The sequence below is a fragment of the Scyliorhinus canicula genome, chromosome 3 (assembly GCF_902713615.1).
Source record: "Scyliorhinus canicula chromosome 3, sScyCan1.1, whole genome shotgun sequence".
In the NCBI taxonomy this organism is placed as follows: domain Eukaryota; kingdom Metazoa; phylum Chordata; class Chondrichthyes; order Carcharhiniformes; family Scyliorhinidae; genus Scyliorhinus; species Scyliorhinus canicula.
Window position 1 is genome coordinate 71,501,299 of NC_052148.1, and position 22,545 is coordinate 71,523,843.

A 22,545-nucleotide genomic window follows, 5' to 3' on the forward strand; every position below is an offset into this window, starting at 1 on the left:
CAGACTCAAAACGTTAGCTCCCTTCTCTTCCCACAGATGCAATCAGACCTCCTGAGGTTGTCCAGTTTTTTCTGTTTTTATTTTAGATTCCAGAATCTGCAGTAATTTGCTTATACCTGCTTTTTGGTCTGTTTGTATGTTCTTCGTAAACTGACTTTGTATTATTTCACAACTGGATTCTTACTCACTTGTTTCACTTTCTCTTCAAAATCTGCATCGTTCTTATCATAGATCATTTGGGCAAGTCGAATCTGTTCTGCTGTAGCCTAAAACATAAAACATAATAAGTGGATTAACTGTTAAGGTGTGGTTTCAGAACAAACATCAACCAGCATTAAAACCTTACATCTCTATCACACTTGTTATGTTTATTCAAAGTCTGCGCATTCTAAGCTGGAGAGAGAACAGAAGTTTTGCATATTGAATCGGGAGATATCAAAGCATTGAAGCTTCTGAGCACAGCAATTGAGGTGATGAGATGGATCGGAACCCGATCGAAAAATTCCATGTAGAGGAGGGGAAAGAATTACTCGTCAAAAAGCAAACCACTTGACGATTGGAGATCAAGTTATCTGGATTAGAGGTTGTATGTAACGGAGAGAGAGGAATGGCTAGAAGGAACATGACTTCAAACAGGTACCCAAACCCCAAATTCACATAAGTCAGCTGAAGAAACTTCAAGGTAGTTAAAAATCACAAACTAAGATTGCGGAGAGGATATAGAAGTGAAAGATAGCTCAGCATGGGGTCCAATAACAAATAGAAGTTTTAGTACTGTACTTAGCTTGAGGTGGTAACGGCTGCAGGTAGAATGCACCACAGTAATGGTGGCAAAATGAGTTTGTAGACAGTAGACATTGTAGACAATGGAGGAAAGGGAGTTCAGAGCTACAGCAGAAAGTGGGTTTAGTGGAATACGGCAATAGGGAAGTGTAGATGGTCTCAACTTTAGTAACAAATAAGCTAATGAAGTCTTCACACTTAATGGACATGGGAAGGAAGAAAAAGCCTGAGAAAGGTTTTAAGAAGCTAATTGGTAGTGGAGAAAGGAAGTCATATTTGCTCTCCAGTATGAGCCCGCAGTAATAAGCAGTTCTGCCAGTCATCAGTCCATTAGCATTTGGTCAAGTCAGCCAGATATGAATGGCTAAAACCATTGCGTATGAGATACATTCACCAAGTGTACAGTACAAAGAGGTGGCCAAGCCAGAAAGAAAATCATCAAAACAGAAGATGAGCAGTAGTGATTTTGGCAGGGACAGTGGAAACAGTAGATGCAAAATGGTTGAATAATCGGTTTCTATAGAAGAGCAAAGGCTGGCCTTTTTAAAAATTCATTTTACAGGATGCGGGCGCTGACTGGGCCAGCATTTATTGCCCATCCCTATTTGCCCTTCAGAATATGCTGCTGCAGTCCAAGGTGTAGGTATGCCCACAGTGGTGTTAATGAGGGAATTCAAGGATTTTTACCCAGTGACAGTGAAGGAATGGCGATACATTTCCAATCAGGATGGTGAAAAGGATGGGAACCTCCAGGTGGTGGTGTTCCCAGGTATCTGCTGCTTGATGCAGTTTGGAAGGTGCTGCTCAAGGAACTTTGGTGCATTCCTGCAGTGCATCTTGTAGATGGTACATATGGCTGCCACTGTACATCAGTGGTAGAGGGGCTGAATGTTTGTAGAAGGATACCAATCAAGTGGGTTGCTTTGTCCTAGATGGTGTTGAGCTTCTTGTGTTGTTGGAGCTGCACTCATTCAGGCAAGTGGATAGTATTCCATTACACTCCTGACTTGTGATGGATAGGCTTTTGTGTGCGCGTGTGTGTGGATATGATATAATTCAGAACGGTAGTGATTCGATCTTATTTATTCACGTTAAATACAAAAATTATTTGGAGATAACATGGAGGCAAATTACTCCATGATTCCTTAACAGTTACATTGTACTTACTACAGCATACTCCACATACAAAAGGGTTGGCTTTTCACACATCAGTGAAACCACAATTCTCCACCAACCCTCCGGATAAACATCAACATCTTCATTCATTACTATTAATGGGGAGACTTATACTTTCCATGGAACAGCAATTAGCTTTTTCAGAAGGTCACCGAAGAAAGGAGATCCAGCACTCAGCTGTGCGACTCCAGTCTTCCAAACGTGCAACCAAATCTTGAACATGTGCCTCAAAGACTCATGAGGGAGAAGTGGGATTGAGTTCATGAATCTCTTGCATCAGTACTGGGGGAGATGGGGCTTGTACCATTGAGGTGGTCTAAACCTGAACCATGCTCGGACCAGTTTCCCAGCAAGCCGCATAGCTAGGGACGTAGAAAGGGCTTTAAAACTAAACAAGGGGACGGGGAGGGGTCAAGCTTGGGTCGATATAGAAAATTAAGGTGTCTTTGTTGGTGATCACCCATTATATGAGCATGACTGTCCATCTAAGAAACCGCTGTGTTACTGGTCATGGGTTTTGAGTCTTGCGTAGCTGATGCGCCCGATCCGAAGTGGCATCTCTGACTGCTCACTTGGCAGGTGCTTCCGGGAGGTGGGATTGGTCCTTTGACTCAAGATCACTGGTATTCCTTTTTCAGGCCTCCTCACGCTGTTCGGTATTCTCAGTGTCCCTTCAATCAGGAGGTTCCTCCAAGTAGGTCTCTTCTGATCCAAGGCCTCCCTCACGTCGATGTCTGGTTTAGCTCACTGGGCTAAATCGCTGGCTTTTAAAGTAGGCCAGCAACACAGTTCGATTCCCGCACCAGCCTCCCCGGAATGTGGCGACTAGGGGCTTTTCACAGTAACTTAATTGAAGCCTACTCGTGACAATAAGCGCTTTTCATTTCATTTCATTTCTTGAGGTAAGCCTTCAGGGTGTCTTTGAGACACTTCCTTTGTCCACCTATTTCGGGAGCCTTTCTGGAGCTGAGCAAGATGATTTGCTTTGGCAGTTGAAATTCTTGCTCCAAAATACGTGGCCGGACCAGCGGAGTTAGCTTATGATGATCATGGCCTCTATGCAGATGCCCCTGGATTCTTCAAAGGCGCTAATGTTAGTACTGCCGTCCTCCAAGCTGAGGAGGAGAATCAGTCTCAGACATCGTTGATGGTACCTCCAAGGCCTTATTATTTATTTATTTTATTTTTATTGCGGTGGTGTCTGTATGTAGCCCAGGTTTCTGAGCCAAATAGAAGAGTTGGGAGGATGACTGCCTTGTACACGAAGGTCTTGGTATCAGCATGGACACTCCGGTCGTTGAACACTCACTCTTAGGGGCCCCAAGGTAGCAATCGCGGATTGGTTACGATATCGGATTTTCGAATAGGTATATGCTTAGATGAGAGGTGGCCCTCTAAGTAGGGCAAATGTTCCACGTTTGGGAGGGTTTCTCCATAGAGAGAGACCCCAGATCTTGCCCTGCCACGGCTTGGTGGGTGTGCTGGTTTCCTCTTGGTAGACATCTGCTGCAAGACATCTTTTAACACGGGTATGCTGTTGCACATCAGTAGATACGGTCCTTGACAGAAAGTGGGTCCCGTTCCAGTGGAAGGGAACCTCGACTTCTGGGGATCGTCCTACTGCTGCCACCGTCATCCGCCATTGCAGGCATTGATATTATACAAATATCGTCCGCTTAATGGGTCGTTGAGAACTTGTTTTGGATTGCCCTTTGTCGGGTTCCTCCCCCTCCGATCTTCAGTCATGGGTGACCCTGCCAGGAATTTAAGACTCCGGATGGTATTCCTCTCGAGACCAACTCGACGCTCCAGCTCTCCGCCACAGTAAGGTGGCATTCCATGGAAGGAAACCAAGGGTTAGAGTCAAGGCAGGCAAGGGCAGCACGGTGGCACAGTGGTTAGCATTGCTGCCTCACGGCACCGAGGTCCCAGGTTCGATCCTGGCTCTGGGTCACTGTCCGTGTGGAGTTTGCACATTCTCCCCGTATTTGCGTGGGTTTTGCCCTCACAATCCAAAGATGTGCAGGGTAGGTGGATTGGCCATGCTAAATTGCCCCTTAATTGGAAAAATGAATTCGCTAAATTTATAAAAAAAGAAAAAAAAAAGAAGAGTCAAGGCAGGCAGAGTAGTACTTTGGGAAATGGGCAGGAAAAGAAATACACCAGAAGTCAAAACTGGATGTTACAAATAAAACAAAAAGTCAAAACTTAAGGCTCTGCATCTGAATGCACATGTTATTCACAACAAAGTAAATGAATTGATATGCACGCTGAAGTAAATGTGATCTGATAGCCATTACAGAGAACTGGCTATAGTATGACAACGGTTGGATCTTGAATACCGAGGATTAAATGACATTCAATAAGAATTAAAAACCATGAAAAGGTGGAGGGGTAGCACTGTTAATTGCAAGGTTAGATATGACCTTGGTTCAGGAAATCAGAATGTAGAACAGTCTGAGTGGAGAAGAACAACAGCACGGAACAGAAGTCACCAGTGGGAGTGGTTTACAAACACCCCAACAGTAACCACAATGTAGGACAAGATATACAAGAAGAAATGTAAGAGCACCACGCGATGCAGTGATTAGCACTGGAACTACACCGCTGAGAACCCGGGTTCGAACCCTGGCCCTGGGTCACTGTCCGCATGGAGTTTACACATTCTCACCATGCCTGCATGGGTTTCACGCCCACAACCCAAAGATGTGCTGGTTAGGTGGATTGGCCACGCAAAATTGACCATGCGATATTGACCCTTAATTGGAAAACAAAAATAATTGGGTACTCTAAATTTATTTTTTTTTTTTTAAATGTTGGGGGATTGTTATAAAGGGACAGTAATAACCATGGGTGATTTTAGGCTATATATAAAATGAACAAATTGGATTGGCATTAGTAGCCTGGATGAGGAGTTCGTAGAATGATTTTGAGATTGGTTACAGAATATGCTACGTCAGACTTGGCACCTTGTGACCGGATTAACAAATGACCTTGAGTTAAGGCACCCCTAGGTATCAGCAACCACAATATGATTCAATATTACATCCAGTATGAAAGGGAGAAGTGTCGATCTTCGACTAATATCTTAAACTGGGGCAACTATGTCGGCTTGAAAGTTGAGCTAGCTGAAGTGAACTGGAATGAGGCTAGAGAATAGATCAATAGAGGGGCAAGTTTTTAAAGGAGATGTCTCAGAATGAATTTATTCCTGCTAAGAGGGGGACCAATATTTGTGGTTAACTGAAGTAATTAAGGAAAACATCAAACACAAGGAAAAATACATAACTGCGTAAAGATGGATGGTCAGAAGATCAGCAGAGAATGACAAAAGATTAATCAGGAAAAAGAAATGGAAAACAAAGGGAACCGTAAAAACAGAGTTTCAGGGGCAGCACGGTGGCACAGTGGGTTAGCCCTGTTGCCTCACGGCGCCGAGGTCCCAGGTTCGATCCCGGCTCTGGGTCACTGTCCGTGTGGAGTTTGCATTCTCCCCGTGTTTGCGTGGGTTTCGCCCCCACAACCCAAAGATGTGCAGTCTAGGTGGATTGGCCACGCTAAAATTGCCCCTTAATTGGAAAAAATGAATTGGGCACTCTAAATTTAAAAAAAAAGAAAAACAGAGTTTCAATGGTTATTTAAAATAGTGTTGATCCTCCCGAGTGACAGTGAGAAGTTAGTGGATAATAAGTGGATAATAAGGAAATGGCAGATGAATTGAACAAATATTTTGCTCGTCTTCATTGTGGAAGATAGAAAAAACATGCCAGTAATAGCTGTAAATCAGGAGGTGGAAGGGAAAGGTGCACAACTAGGGAAGTAATGCTGGGCAGACTAATGGAGCCTGCGGGTTTGACATGTCTCCAGATCCTGATAGACTTCATCATAGGTCTTATAAGAGGTAGTTAATGAGGTAGATGCATTGGTGTTAATTTTTTTTTAATTCTTTCGATCCGAAAAAGTTCCATCAAACTGGAAAGTAACAAATTCTGCCTCTATCCAAGAAGGGAGAGGGGCCAAAAACTATAGGCCGATTAGCTTGATGTCTGCTGTGGAGTAAGGTGTTTCATTGAGGCTATAGCTGGACATTTAGAGAAATTCAGGTAATCAGGAAGAACAGCATGGTTTTGTGAAGGGGCAATTTAGGATGGCTAATTCATCTATCCTGCAAATCTTTTGGGTTGTGGGGGGAAAACCAACGTAGACACAGGGAGAACGTGCAAATTCCACACGGACAGTGACCCTGGATTGAACCCGGGTACTAGGTGGCACGAGGCAGCAGTGCGCCACCCAGGGGAAATCATGTTTAACCAATTTAATATTGTACTTTGAAGGAGGAACATGTGCTGTGGATAAAGGAGCCTGTAGACTTGCTGTACTTGGGATTTCCAGAAGGCATTTGATAAGCTGGCACATCGAAGGTTATTATGGAAAATATAATGGTGCAGCACTGCTGCCTCATGGTGCCGAGGACCCAGGTTCAATCCCGGCAACGGGTCACTGTCCGTGTGGAGTTTGCACATTCTCCGTGTCTGCTTGGGTCTTGCCCCCACAACCCAAAAAGATGCGCAGGGTAGGTGAATTGGCCACGCTAAATTGCCCCCTAGTTGGAAATAAAGAATTGGGTACACAATTTTAAAAACAGTTGTGGAGAATGTGCAAATTCCACATGGACAGTGACCCAGGGCCGGGATCGAAACCTGGTCATCGGTGCCGTGAGGCACGGTGCTAACTACTGCTCCACCGTGCTGCCTAGGCACTGTTCATTTTTAAATTTAATAAAACTGACCTCAGTGGAATCCTCCCTGGCAGCTGCTAGAAACAGCCACTGCCCCCTTAGATAAAAAACTCAACTGAAAGGAGAGGTAATTCCAAAGGGAGGGAAATATAGTGTAAAAAATTGCCAATTTACTCCCAGTGGCGGAGTTTCTGCTCTGAAGAGAATTGTTTCAGTCTCCCTGTCGGGAATGTTCCTTTGGTTTCAATTCATTGTCTTCCATGCTGCTGCTCCAGCTCCTCCAATCACAGCTTCATTTCATCCTACCATTTCTGCTTGCTCCAATCATAGATTCTGTCTCTGGAGGCGCAGGAGCGAGAATGGGGGAACCTTTGATAGGAGGAGCTATATCAGGGAGAGAATATCCACGATTGGAATGGCAGCTTCCTGCTCCCCTAATCAAACTCAGCATTTTTCCCTGCTGTCAGTAGGATGGTTGCAATTGAAATTATTCAGTCCTGGACCACAGACAAGCCATAATCATTTACTTAGCTTGAATTTTTCTCCTGACTTTTCTTTGTCACAGCTACTTGTGACATCATGGGCAAGCATGCCCACTACACCTCTGTATTTTGAACACTGCTCTTGATCTCCCCTCCCCCAAATCTACAAAGCAAAAATGTGATTGAATATTCATAAATTGCTTGGAGTGCAGTTCCAACACTCAAGCTCCACACCAGTTTGCATGACTGACACCCCACCATCTTCACTCCTTTTACCACTGCTGCCTCTCAATGTCAGGGACCTGTATTCAATTCTGATCTTGGATGACTGCAGTTTGGACATTCTCCCAGTGTCTGCATTGATTTTCTTCCCACAGTCCAAAGATGTGCATGTTAGTTAGATTGGCCATGCTAAACTGCTCCTTAGTGTCCAACGGTTAGGTGGTTTTACGAGAATAGGGTGGGGATTGGGCCTCGTTAGTGCACTGTTTCGAAGAGTCGGTGCAAACCTGATGGCCTGATAGAATCCTTACAGCGCAGAAGGCGGCCATAATTCCATGAACAGCACTGTAGGTGCACCTACTCCACAATGACTACAGGGGTACAAGGCATGCTCACCACCTCTTTCAAAGACAATTGGAGATGGAAAATAAATTATGGCTTGGTCCATATCCCAGGAAAAAATAAAAATGCATGAGGTGGCAACGAAGGTTTCCAAAGGATGGACAGATGGCCTTCAGAATGGGTAACCTCAGAATAAGCACGTCAGGTTGTTTGAACACTGTACAATGGGGGAAACTGAATAGAAGAGAATAACTGAGTAAATGAGAACACAAAGGCAGAGGGTGCACTGGAATGTTGGGCTGGAAAAAAAAACACAGGACAGGGAAGCAATGAACATGGAGAGCAACAGATTTGAATTTGAGAAACTGGATGATCGGCACCCAATGCTGCTTCTTGTCCACTGGCGTAATTGTGGAGAAGCAGCAGTAAGTACGGTAAGTCGTCTTAGCCCCAGATGACCACTGCTGCTTTCCGCTTTTACGGGGAGCGCTAACTGGTGGTTTAACCCAAGGATCACCACACTGCAGGCGAGGGGCAAGGCTGGCCTTCATGAATAACCTCAGCCAGTACGGGAATTGAATTCGCACTGGCCTCACTCTGCATCACAAACCAGCTGACTAGTCAATTGAGCTAAACCGGCCCCCCAGAAGCAGCACTAGACTGGAGAACAAGGTTGTTTTGGTTAAAGTGATCCATTCAGAACATACATATGTCAGATGCATCAAGTTTGACGTTCTTTAGATTTGGGGTATGAATTAAGGGCTTTGATTGGACAGGATGGGAAAGGGACCAGAGATAGAAAGGAAGATGTTCAACAAGTTTCATAGAATTTACAGTGGAGGAGGCCATTCGGCCCATCGCGTCTACACCAGCTCTTGGAAAGAGCACCCTACCCAAGCCCATACTTCCACCCTATCCCCATAACCCAACCTAACACTGAGGGCAATTTGGACCCCGAGATCAATTTAGCCTGGCCAATTCACCTAACCTGCACATCTTTGGACTGTGGGAGGAAACCAGAGCACCCGGAGGAAACCCACGCACACACGGGGAGAACGTGCAGACTGCACACAGAGTGACCCAAGCCAGGATTCGAACCTGGGACCCTGGAGCTGTGAAGCATTTGTGCTATCCACAATGCTACCGTGCTGCCCACGATTCAGTGCAACAATGTTAGGGCAGGTGATAACCTGAGGAACAGGAGTTTGAAATTTCTGGAGGAGAATCAAGGGAATGGAAGATTACAATTAACTATGATTTGCATTAGGGCAACACATGGCACAGTGGTTAGCACTGGGACTACAGCGCTGAGGACCTGGGTCACGGTCTGTGTGGAGGATGTCTGTGTGGAGGATGTCTGTGTGGAGTATGCACATTCTCCCCGTGCCTGCGTGGGTTTCACCCCCACAACCCAAAGATGTGCAGGTTAGGTGGATTGGCCACACTAAATTGCCCCTTAATTGGGAAAAAAATAATTGGGTACTCTAAATTTATTTTTTTTAAACTATGATTTGCATTAAAAACACCAATAGGCTCAATGCCTGCATGGGCCTCACCCCCACAACCCAAAAGATGTGCAGGGTAGGTGGATTGGCCACACTAAATTGCCCCTTAATTAGAAAAAAAAATAAAGATGGTGGCATGGTGGCTAGCACTGCTGCTGAGGACCTGGGTCACTGTGGACTTTACACATTCTCTGCGTGGATTTCACCCCTACAACCCAAAGATGTGCAGGTTAGGTGGATTGGCCACGCTAAATTGCAGCTTAATTGGAAAAAAAATTTTGAAAATGTTGTTGTTTCAAAAAAAAAAAACCACCAACAGGCTTACCAATATACCTAGACAGCATAATTGTAAATCTAACAAAGAGAACATTATTCAGCTATTGTGATGGATTAGTCAACTAAATGAGCTTGGTCACCCAGTCAACTCCAGTATGCTACTTCCCCAAAGCAAACAAAGTAATATGAACAGCAAAATATACAGCAACAGATCAATATTTGAAGCAAATGAAAATTGAAAGAGATTTGCAGTTGAGTACAGGTGATTGGGGTGCAGGGGGTGGTCGTGGTAGTGATGGCTTTCTGTACAAAAAAATGTTGGTGTCTTTAATTGTACCATGAAGAATTCAAACACCATTGAGATGCTACTAAATCCACTGTAATTGTGGAAACATCTGCATTCAGGGGGGAAATGTCAGGGGAAAAAAGTAAATGCACTGGATTCTCTGCTTCGCCGGCAGCACGCTCACGCCAGCGGATTTGCCAATGGCATGGGGGTGCCCACAATGGGAAGCCCCATTGGCCAGCTGGCGGAACTGAGGATCTCACCGCCTGCAGGGACGCGCCGCACCACTAAACAGGCGCAGCAGCCAGAGAATCCCACCCAATGTGTCCAGGTCAGGCACATAAGATGAACATTACAGCTTCTGTGGAAGATAACACTTATAGGCTATTTGGACAGAATTGATCAATTCCACATTGCAATTTCTCTGTACATTTAACATGGGAAAGATTTTAAAAGGCCAGAAGTGGAACAAATCCAAAATTTCCAATGGCAGAACCTGGTTAAAACTCAGAACGGTTTAGATTTGTGGCCAAAATATAATTGACTTCAGAATGACATGAACCATGGCCAGAATTAAAAAATTAAGTTTCTTTCATGTACGCATTCAGAATGTTCAAGCAAGTTAATTTGAGAAATGAAGTGCTATTTGTTTCACAAGCCAAAGGCATCTCAGACACTATAAAGATATTAACAGTTCAGAACATGCTTATTTTTAAGGAACATTATTAGTGATGGAATATGAACCATTCTACACTGATCATGGCACATCAGCACTCAATACTACAGGACTAACAATAGAATATGTAGAACATAGAATATTCTCCCTCCCCCCACCATCCTTCTACTCTAAGGGCAGTTGTTAAAAGTTACGCAAACATTCATGTGCTATCAGTGCACAATATTTCCTGACTAGCTTTGCACCAGCAATGATCAAAGTATTCAGCATTTGATAAAGTGTCACACAAAAGGTTAATACACAGGGTAAGATCACATGAGGTATGGGATAATTTATTAGCTTGGATAGAGGACTGGCTAACCGACAGAAAGCAGAGACTGGATAAATGGGTCTTTTTCTGGTTAGCAAGTGGGGTGCCATAGGATTCAGTTCTCGCCCCCCAACTATTTACAATATATATATATTTTTTTCAAACTTTTTTCCCCAATTAAGTGGCAATTTGGTGTTGCCAATTCACCTACCCTACACATGTTTTGAGTTGTGGGGGTAAGACCCATGCAGACACGGGGAGAATGTGCAAACTCCACACGGAGTTTTGAGGCAGCGGAGCTAACTACTGCACCACCCTGCTGCTCTTACAATATATATTATTGACTTGGATGCAGGTATATAAGGCACCAGACAAATTTTCAGAGACACTAAAGTAAACAGGATAGAAATTTCGATGAGGAAATAAGAAATTTACAAATACAAATAGATAGATTAGATGAGTGGACCAAAATTTAGGAGGTGGAATTTAACGCATACAAATGAAATGAAATGAAAATGAAAATCGCTTATTGTCACGAGTAGGCTTCAATGAAGTTACTGTGAAAAGCCCCTAGTCGCCACATTCCGGCGCCTGTTCGGGGAGGCTGGTACGGGAATTGAACCGTGCTGCTGGCCTGCCCTGGTCTGCTTTAAAAGCTAGCGATTTAGCCCAGTGTGCTAAACCAGCCCCTCTCAAGAGAGTTTATCAATTCTGGTTGTAAAAATGGAAAGGCAACTAATCGAAATGGAGAAACCTCAGTGCTTCATTGCAAAGGGATCTGGGTGCCCTCATGCATGAATTGCAGAAATCTAGTATGCAAGTACAGCAGGTAATAAGGGCAACTAATGGAATTTCGGCATTTAGAGCTAAAGAATAGAGTATAAACGTGTTGCTGCATTGGTGAGACCGCACCTGGAATACAGTTTTGGCCCCCTTATTTGAGGAATATAGTTCCATCAAAGGCAGCACAGAGGAGGTCACGAAGTTGATTCCAGAGATATGGGGTTTGTCTTATGAAGAGGGCTTAAGCAGTTTGGGCCTATACTCTTACAGCTTACAAATCAAGAGATCCAATTGAGGTATACAAGATGATAAAAAAGTATTGACCAAGTAGATGTAGAGCAGATGCTTCCTCTTGTGGGGCAATGTAGAATGAGAAGTCATAGTTTTAGGATAAGGGTAATAGATTTAAAACAGGGATGAGAGGAAATTACTTCTCTCAAAGCATCGTGAATCTGTGGAATTCACTCGCCCAGAATGCAGTGGATGCTGGGACATTTGAGTAAATTGGAGATATACATTTTTAATTAGTAATGGGTTGAAGGGTTATCCCATCTATTTCAGTATCATCTGCAAATTTGGCTATGGCATCTTCAACCCATGCATCCAAGTCAATAATATATATTGTAAGGAAAGTGGAGTTGAAGCAAGAAAGGAGATCAGCCAGATCTTACTGAATGGTGGAGCAGGCTCAAGGGGCTGAATTGCCTACTCCTAGTTCTTACATTCTTACCTGTACTGGTTTCTGTATCTGTGCACATGTTTGAGTTTGCATCTTGTCCCGAGTTCCGCGAGATCGGTCATTGCCCACCGAAGTCATCATATACAGTATATACAAAACAATGTATGTACAAAATAGAAAATCTGAAAAAGAAATCAACATTACAACTTGAATGTATTGTGCAGCAAAAATCACAACTCCAATAGGAGCCAATTTTAGAATCAGTGCAAAAGGGAAATGTATTATTTCATGATTCCGAGACAAAAAACATTTCAAATGGCTTGAAATAAGTAGATTGATAGGAACATTGAAAGAGGTATGGGGACACGAAGTTGACATCCCTAACAGCACCTTCAAGAACAGCACTCTGGGGGCAGCACAGTGGCTAGCACTGCTGCCTCATGGCACCGAGGTCCCAGGTTCGATCCCGCCTCTCGGTCACTGCCCGTGCGGAGTTTGCACATTCTCCCCGTGTTTGCATGGCTTTCCCCCCCACAACCCAAAGATGTGCAGTTTAGGTGGATTGGCCACGCTAAATTGCCCCTTAATTGCAAAAAATGAATTGGGTACTCTAAAATAAAAAATAAAAATAACAGCACTCGTGAAATTCAACCTAGATTATTGTGCATGAGCTGCAGGCTAGGGCTAATACAACTTGACACAACAAGGTGAAATACCAGTGATTAACTGAAATCTTTCCAGGATTTGTATTTTATGGTAACTTTAACAAATGTACTAAGTTGCCCAGCTGCAGAAAAAAAGTCAGGCCAAAGGATATGTTTGGGAGGTGACATGTCCTGATCTCAGCGGTTCGATATTTCAGCCCCAAACATGGATATTCTACTCCGCAGAAAATTTACAGTACCGTCTTCCCCACAATGACGGCAGTGAAGCTATAGGGCTAACTATTTAACACTATAGACATCTTCCTTCCAACAGCTGAAAATATAAAAGCAGTCTGCAGCCCTTTAAACAAAATTTCCTGGAAGGACAAACAAACCAACATAGAGTATAGGTCAGACTAAATGTGTAATGAAGAAATTAATCCAATATCGGTAGAACTCATTTATCCCAGGGGGACAATCCTTGAACATGTGCACCAGCAAAAAATAAATCTCAATGTACTACCACAAATATGATGCATATTGGAACTGGACTTCATAAAATTATATACACTTGCCTCCAAAATGAGTATGCAATTTTATTTAAAATATGCAAAAGAGTTAAGTTCAGCCATTCCTTAAAAAGTCCAGGTTTGCACTTCATACTTACAATTATGCACAAGTAATTTACACAAGTGTCACTGCGTTTATTTTTACTTAATACCAAAGGGAAAAAAATCCTACTTCATGAAGTCAGTTATCCAAAACAGAACAAAATAAATGCAGTAGCATTTTTATCTGCAGCTATGGACAAGTTTCATCTGGAAAGCCTACATGTAAAGAGCCAAGATAATTTAATCTCACCTGTTCTATAATCAAATCTTAATATTGAGTCATGCCTTATTCTTGAATGCTGGTGCTGAAGGTAAAAAGGATTCAAACTGAAACCCATGAATAAAGGAATTTAGAACATAGAAACTAAGGTAGAAAATTAAAATGACAGGCTACCAGAGTTTCAGGGTCATGCTTGTAGACTGAACAGAAGTGTTCTGCAAAATGGTCACCCAATGTACATTTGGTCCCTCCAACATATTAGAGACCACATGGTGAGCAGTGAACAAAGTATGCGGAATCAAGAGAAACAACCTACCTAGCAGATGCCGAATATTAACTCTTCAACACTTCCTCTAATTGCCCTGGACTACAACCCCACCACTGAACATCAAGACATTATTTCCAGGACTGTTCGCTGAGCTCACCTCCTCCACAGGTCTCCCCCTCCATGGTTTCCCACCTTGGTCTCAGCACCCACTACGGCCCGCTCCTACCTAATTCCCAAAATCCACAAACAGGACTATCCTGGTAGACCCAATGTTTCCATCGGCTCCTACCCCACTGAACTGCTATCTCAACTATCCTTTCCCCCTTTACCCAGTCTCTCCTCCCACCTACATTAGTGACTCTTGATACCCTTGTTATTTTAAGCAGTTTCCAGGCCCAAACCGTCTCTTTTCTACCTGAAACTCTGGGTCATTGACAGACTGAAATGTGCATTGCACCTCTCCAATAGAGACGACATTGTGAATACCGAATACAGTATGCTAAATTAACAGAATAAACTTACAAGTTTCTTCAAAATAGATTTCAGCATTTTCTCAATGATTGATGTTCAGCTAAGCATCCTGTAGTTCAGTTTACATTTTTAACCCTTTCCTAGTTCTGATTAAACAACCTGAAACATTAACTGTTTCTCTCCTCAGACGCTGGCGGACCTGCTGTCCATTTCCAGCATTTTATATTATTTTATTCTTTACTATTACCTAAACTGAGCTTCAGCAGCCCAGGGTGGTGGTCGATGGTAAATTTTCATCCTGGAGCCCAGTCACTAGCGGTGTACCACAGGGATCAGTGCTGGGTCCTCCGCTATTTGTGATTTTTATCAATGACTTGGATGATGGAGTTGAAGGTTGGATTAGTACATTTGCTGATGACACCAAGATTGGTGGAGTAGTGGATAATGTGGAGGGCTGTTGTAGGCTGCAAAGAGATATTGATAGGATGCACAGCTGGGCTGAAAAGTGGCAGATGGGAGTTTAACCCTGATAAGTGTGAGGTGATTCATTTTGGTAGGACAAATTTGAATGTGGATTACAGGGTTAATGGCAGGGTTCTGAAGAATGTGGAGGAGCAGAGAGATCTCGGAGTTCACGTCCATAGATCTCTGAAAGTTGCCACCCAAGTGGATAGAGCCGTGAAGAAAGCCTATAGTGTGTTAGCATTTATTAATGGGGGATTGAGTTTAAGAGCCGTGAGGTTATGCTGCAACTGTACAAGACCTTGGTTAGACCACATTTGGAGTATTGTGTGTAGTTCTGGTCACCTCATTATAGGAAGGATGTGGAAGCATTGGAAAGGATGCAAAGGAGATTTACCAGGATGCTGCCTGGATTGGAGGGTGGATCTTATGAGGATGAGGGAGCTAGGGCTTTTCTCATTGGAGCGAAGGAGGATGAAAAGTGACTTAAATTGATGTGTACAAGATGATGAGAGGGTTAGATGGAGTGGACATAGTGACTTTTTCCTCGGGTGGATGGAGCTGTTACAAGGGGGCATAACTATAAGATTCATGGTGGAAGATATAGGAGGGATGTCAGAGGTAGGTTCTTTACCCAAGAGTGGTTGAGGTGTGGAACACACTCCCGGCTATGGTAGTGGAGAGTCGGACACTTTAGGAACTTTCAAGCAGTTATTGGATAGGCATACGGAGTGCACTAAAATGATTGGGAGTAGGTTGATTTGATCTTAGTTTCAGACTAGTTTGGCGCAACATCATGGGCCAAAGGGCCTGTACTGTGATGTACAGTTCTATGTTCTATTAAGCCACACATCCATAGCAATCCCATCCTCCTAGTTGGAGAAATCTTATGGTATGCAGTCTGCAAACAGAAAGTAGAAATGAATATGAATACATACACACCTGTCCAAAAAAAATCTTTAAAATGCACATCTTAAAATAGATTGCTAGCAAAAGATTTACACGACTAGCTTTAGCAAAACTCAACACTTCCAGTACTACTTCATCTACAAAGTTCTTGAAATAATCAAATCAGGTAGTACCTATGCAAAGAAAAACAGCTAACATTTCAGGTTGATGGCCCTTTTGTCAGAACTGGTAAAGGACTAGGCCCAAAAATCTGCTTGGATACCAGACACTTCAATTTGCAAAACTGAAGGATACTTCTTTCCAGGACTTATTCTATGCACAAATGTGGATATAGTATTTAAAACAAACATTAACACAGGATTAAACTATCTTACCATCACAGAAATATAGTTTACAATTACCAGTTAAACAATGCTCAACAATAAATGGAAACACTAAGCTCTAGCTGATTTATTCTCTATCTCCAATCAAGCAAAATCCATCACAAGTCAAAAACCACAAAAAGTTAGCAAACACCGGATTACTTTCCAGCCTCTGGATAAAGAGTTATTTTAAAAGACTGCTTGGAAAAATTGAATGAGAGAGAAATCCCAGTCTGTCCCTGTGAAAAGCCCCTAGTTGCCACATTCCGGCGCCTGTTCGGGTAAGCTGGAATTGAACCCACACTGCTGGCCTTGCACTGCATCACAAACCAGCTGTCCAGTCCACTGAGCTAAATCAGCCCATGTCCCACTTGCTTAAACACAATGTCTCTTATTTCTACTGCCAAGGGAATCCCCAGAAATCAAAATCCCATTAGGCCTTGCCTTGCAGACACATACATGGTTGCAAAGAATGATGATCTCACTTTTATGATATCTTAATCGCGCCTTTTGTAGCCGAAGTCTGTCCACTAAATGGGAATAGAGAAATCAGCAATAGTTGCGGTCTAAATCAAAGGGGGGCTTATAAACTACTGAATTCATATCCAGAAGGCTTGAGAATGCCTATTTGAAAGATAACGTGCTGTTCCTTGAGCTTACATTAAGCTTCACTGGAACAGTACAGGAAACCAGAACATAGTTCAGAGTGAGAGAATATCAAAAGGATTGATGATTAGAAGCTCAGGGTCACGCTTGCATAGTGTAAAAGGTGTACCCGTAAAGCAGTCACCCAATGTGTTTGGTCTCCCCAATGTAGGAGACTACATCATGAATATGAAACACTATGTTAAACTGAGTACAATTAAATTGTTTCATCTGATGTGGGACAAGAAATAGGTCTACAGATGTAAATGGGAGCATCAAATGCTGCAATCCAAAAAAACAAATGGAGATTGTGACATGAAAATCATTGAACTGTCTTGAGACTGGAATTAAGTACCCAATTGAAAGAGAGGTTCCACTCAGAGCTTACCCTGAGTAAACACCACAATAAAGGAAAGCCCAAGTTTTCAGGGCAATGAGACACCAACAAATGCAGGCTGACAGAATAATCTACTTCCCAAGAACAAGTTAAAAAAAACTTCACACAACCAAATATCTTCAACTAATCTTTAGTCTATTTGCTTGCCTCCTCAAAGGTATGCACAGACTACCCAGTCCATTAGCAAAATTGGTTTATAATTCTCATCCATTTTATAGGACCAGGAAATGCATTTGTCAAATAACTCAGTTGGCAAATTCATTGCTCACAATGGGACTGAATTACAGATGAAATGGTGACTTGTCTGAGAGTACAAACCCAAGGAGAAAACAGCTTAAGTACACATTTCTGATCAATATGCCATTATTTCTGCTGAAAGACACATGGGAAGAGAATCACTCATTTTTGATGCACCTCTCTACTGTTAATATCCTGCCAAGATTAGTTTAGGCTTACATAGGAAGTTGCCAATGAGGTACTACAGGGGTGCCAATGGCCATGGAATTGTAAGATAACCCATTCATAATGTGACACCAAAAAATGAAACCTAACCGGTCTAAAAACAGATCAGATTAAAAAGATCTCCCCACCAACTCCATAAGTATTTACAGTCAAGTTCCTTCTCTTTGCAATACATGTAGAATTTGCAACTGATAAAGTGGAGATATAATTTCAAGATTCTCTCTGGATGTCTGGAGATCCAGACTAAAAAGAAAGAAAAAAAGGAATAAATGTCAGGCCCATAATGCAGTTTTTAAAAAATCAAGCAGCAGACAAAGCACAGTGAAAAGTGATGGTTAGTGTACAAGAAATCTATTTTCAATGTATAAAGAATAAAATAGATAGAGGAAGGTAGGGATTAGGGGGCAAAAGGAAAATGATACAAGAGCCACAACTGAGATGCTAAAAGACTGGCCATCCACAGCAGCAAAATTGTATTCAACTACAATCTGTAACCTAGTAGCCTGGCAATTGCACAGCAGAACATTCCAGGAATAGCACTAGACATACCTAAAAATGAGGTACGAATCTGGTAAAGCCACCTCAGGGCGCTGCAGTGTTGCCTCATCCAGTCATGAATGGTAGTGGACAATTAAACAACTGACTGAAGACAGTGGCAGTAGCTCCACAAGGATATCCCCAATCTCAACAATGGGGGGAACCCAAAGTGCATAAGGGAAAGTTGAAGCATTTGCAACTATTTTAAGTTGGCTGGTCCCCATCACAAATGCCCATCTTTAGCCAATTCAACACACCCCACACAATATTAAGTACTGTTAAATTCACTGGAATACTGCAACAGCTATGGACCCTGAAAACATCCAAGTACTACTAAGGACATTCTCTTGATTTAACAATTCCACCAGCCACTACCCTCTCAAAGAACACTCCACGGAATCTTTTCCCAAACAACTCTTTCTCAGATGTCTTCACCAAGGATCCAACTGGAAGGTCCTAATTTTCCTCTCCCCTGGAGTGCCACGTACATTCAAGCTTCACCTTCCATGCAACCTCTCAGATATCCAGCTATGCCAACAGAACATCATTGCTTCACAGTTACCAACCTTTGGGTCTGCTTGGATCTCTGGCATCTCAAGCCTACTTTCCTCTTAATTTTGCTTCATGGCAGCTGTGTCTCCTTAACTCGGGAGTCTCTTCACCTGATTCATATTTAACCGCACTGAACTGAACCAGTTCCAGATTCCTGTCCCTCCCCTTTATCTAGAAGGACGCCTTCTTGGAACTTTGTTCTGTCCCTCTCCCTTATTTTGGGACCTTTCTGTTCTTTAGTTTTGGGACATCTCTCTGCAGTCTCCTTTCATGACCTGTTAGAGATTTAACAACTCGAGCAAAATCAAATGACCCTCAAATTTATAATAATAATATTTATTGCCAAAAGTAGGCTTACATTAAAACTGCAATGAAGTTACTGTGAAAAGCCCCTTGTCGCCACATTCCGGCGCTCGTTCGGATACATAGAGGGAGAATTCAGAGTGCCCAAATTAGCTAACAGCACGTCTTTCGGGACTTGTGGGAGGAACCGGAGCATTTGGAGGAAACCCACGCAGACACAGGGAGAACGTGCAGACTCCGCAAAGACAGTGACCCAAGCCGGGAATCAAACCTGGGACCTTGGAGCTGCGAAGCAACAGTGCTAACCACTGTGCCACCGTGCCCTGCATCTAGGCAACAGCCCAGGTTTTTTTATACCCTGGTTGCTTTAGAATTACAAAACCTCATTAATACACAGTATCTTTTTAAACAGCACTAAAACGCAACGGTTCTTCCTTTGACAATTGGAAGATTTTAGGAATATTAGCTTCTAAATATTGGGACAGGAACTAAAACCCTGGGGTAGAATGCATTTGTCGGGCAGCATGGCGGCCCAATGCCTAGAACTGCTGCCTCACAGCACCGAGGTCCCAGGTTCAATACCGACTCTGGGTCACTGTCCGTGTGGAGTTTGCATATTCTCCCCTTGTTTTCGTTGGCTTCACCCCCACAACCTAAAGATGTGTCGGGTAGGTGGATTGGCCATGCTAAATTGCCCCTTAATTAGAAGAAATGAATTGGTTACTCTAAATTTATTTTTAAAAAACAAAAAAATAAAGTATTTGGCTGCAATAGTCATGTTTTTAATTATTTTTAAAATTAAAAGTACCCAAATCATTTTTTTTCCAATTAAGGGGCAATTTCACATGGCCAATCCATCTATCCTGCACATCTTTGGGTTGTGGGGTGAGACCCACGTGGGGAAAATGCGCACCCTGGGCCAGGATCGAACCCTGGTTCTCAGCGCCATGAGGCTGAAGAGCTAACTACTGTGCCATCGTACCACCCCTACTGATCATGTTTTTAAAAAGGATTTTAGTTATGCTACTAGTAAATAGGTGAAATTGACCAGAAAAATCTGGATTGACTGGGGAGGCCCCTGGGGAGATAATGTGCTTTTGAGATCATTGCTGGGTGAAACTCGGGGCAAGAGAGGGGCAGTGAGTTTGGAGAAACTCAGGAGCGAGAGGAGCCGAGTTCTGATCTGCCTGACTGAGTCCACAATTATTTCCAAGTAGGATAGTTAAAGGTTATATTTGAAAGCAGCAGTCTTGTCTGAACACAAGGAAGAGGCTGACACAACCCAGCTAAGCTGCTTGCCTGTTGAGCTGCTTGCAGAAAAATACTTTTCACTGTACCTCGGTACACGTGACAATAAACAAATCCAATCCAATCCAAGTAGCTATTTGAAGACACTCAGCCAGTCTCTGAAGGGGTTCTAACCAGAGCCAGAATCTGTTCTGCACCGCAGGTTTTACTCTATGCTCTGCTGATTTTTAAGATGGATTGAGGGTTCTGTTTCTTTTCTTGTTGTTTAATGGAAAATGTATTAGTGCTACGGGGCAACTGTAAGCTGTTATTTATAGGGTGTGAAGTTAAAGTTTTTTTTGTGCAATCACTCCTGGAGTGAATCATTCTTTGCGCACAGTCTTAACATAAACTAAAATATGGGGTTTCGGTCCAGTTTCCTATCCACTGTTGGGGTCGGGTCTGGGATCGTAATAAAATTGGGAGCTCGTCCAGGATTGGATTCTTAAGTATACTTCCTTGTTTGGCTTGGAATTATAGAAGTTAAAGACAGTGAATGTGCGCGAAACTAGTGTATTCTTTCAGGTTTTGAAATTTAAATAGGAAGGACTGGATTTGGCTCCTTCAGTTGCAAAGGTTTTCCTGGGTTGGTTTACAAAGGGAGGTTAAAGCAAAACTTTGGGGTTTGGTGGAGAAGCTGCAGTTTACCTTATCAAAAGGGGCGAGGAAGGTAGAGATAATGCAAGCCATAACTCAGTATTCAAATTTGCCAGAGACACAGCCCGAAATCATTAGAATTAGCTAGAATTCAATTACAAATAGGAAATAGAAGCAAAGGATGAGAGATTGCCAATGGCAGAAGGAAAAGGACTCCAATACGCAGCAAAAACTGGTACTCAGTAAACAAGCCTCCCTACTCCTAATAGGACAGGGATGCAAGGGGACTGGTACTCCCACGAAAACAGGGGCTCTGGCATTTGAGCCAGCCATAAATGCAGTAACTACCTACCGCCAGCAAGCAGTCTCCTTGTACTTTTTAATGGTGTTTGTACATAGTACTTTTGGAATTCTGTGCTTTGGTCTGATCCGATTAACTTGTGTAAAAAAGGAAACCCCAAACCCCCAGACTTCAACCGTGTTACATAGTGCTGTAAATATTTGTAAAACTCAAAACAATTCTTTCATGGTAATGTTGAAGGCACTTGATACACAGAATAGTACATTTAAAAAAAAGGAAAAGGAGAGATTGGCAAAGACAGAAGGAAAAGGGAGACAAGGCAGAAGAGGGTTCTTCAAAAAGGAAATGGAAAGGAGGAAGATTGAAGTAGAAATGGAAAGATTAGCAATAGGAGAAGGAAAGAGAGAAAAAGAATTTGAACTCAGAAACTGGCACTGCAAGGAGAACTTAAAAGGTTGGACAGAAGCTGAAGACGGTCTAGAGAAAGAAGAAATACTTCCTAGTCAGTCAAAAGCTCAGATGGGATATGTTTATATCATATGTTCAAGTATTGCCGAGATTTGATGAGAAAGATGTGAAAGCCTTTTTATTTCATTTGAGAAAAAGTGGCTGAACAACTGAATTGGCTAAAACCATGTGGGTAGTGTTGGGTCAAAAAACGTTGGCAGGTAAAGCTAGTAAACTCTGGGCATCACTATCAGAGGTGGTATCTAGGGATTATGATGAACAAAGAAAATTACAGCACAGGAACAGGCCCTTCGGCCCTCCCAGCCTGCGCCGATCCAGATCCTTTATCTAAACCTGTCTCCTATTTTCCAAGGTCTACTTCCCTCTGTTGCCGCCCGTTCATATACCTGTCTAGATGCCTCTTAAATGATGCTATCGTGAGGAGATGAAAATCGTATTAAGTGCATCTTAACTAGTACCAGAAACCGACAGAAACAAAATTAGAACTCAAAAGGAAAGAACCATATATATATATATATTCCAAAATAATTTTGATAGGTGGATAAGAGCATGTGGATTGACTAGTGAGATCCCTGGGAAGTTAATGTGTTTTTGCCGCTTGCAGAGATAAAATGTTTTCGGCTTGGGGAGAGGAGGTCATTGCTAGGTAGAGTTCAGAAAGGCAGAGAGTTAATACTTTCCAAGTAGCATAATTTTAACAAAATTATAATATTTGAAAGCACAGCACTCTAGTCTGAAGACAAAAAGGCCAAAACACCCCATTTGAAACAGCTATTTGAAGACATTCAGCC

The 22,545-nt window shown here is 42.7% G+C and overlaps 1 protein-coding gene across 3 annotated transcripts in view; it reads right to left on the reverse strand.

Moving 5' to 3' along the window:
- Window positions 1-22,545, reverse strand: part of ubap2a (ubiquitin associated protein 2a) — a 160,885-nt gene that overhangs the window by 132,690 nt on the left and 5,650 nt on the right. For all 3 annotated transcript variants that reach the window (XM_038790694.1, XM_038790693.1, XM_038790692.1), the window contains exons 2-3: window positions 12,310-12,440; window positions 189-266 (exon numbers count right to left, since the gene is read on the reverse strand). In XM_038790694.1, the coding sequence (XP_038646622.1) occupies window positions 189-266; window positions 12,310-12,399 (168 nt within the window). In that variant the 5' untranslated portion in view covers window positions 12,400-12,440. The remainder of the gene's footprint in view (window positions 1-188; window positions 267-12,309; window positions 12,441-22,545) is intronic.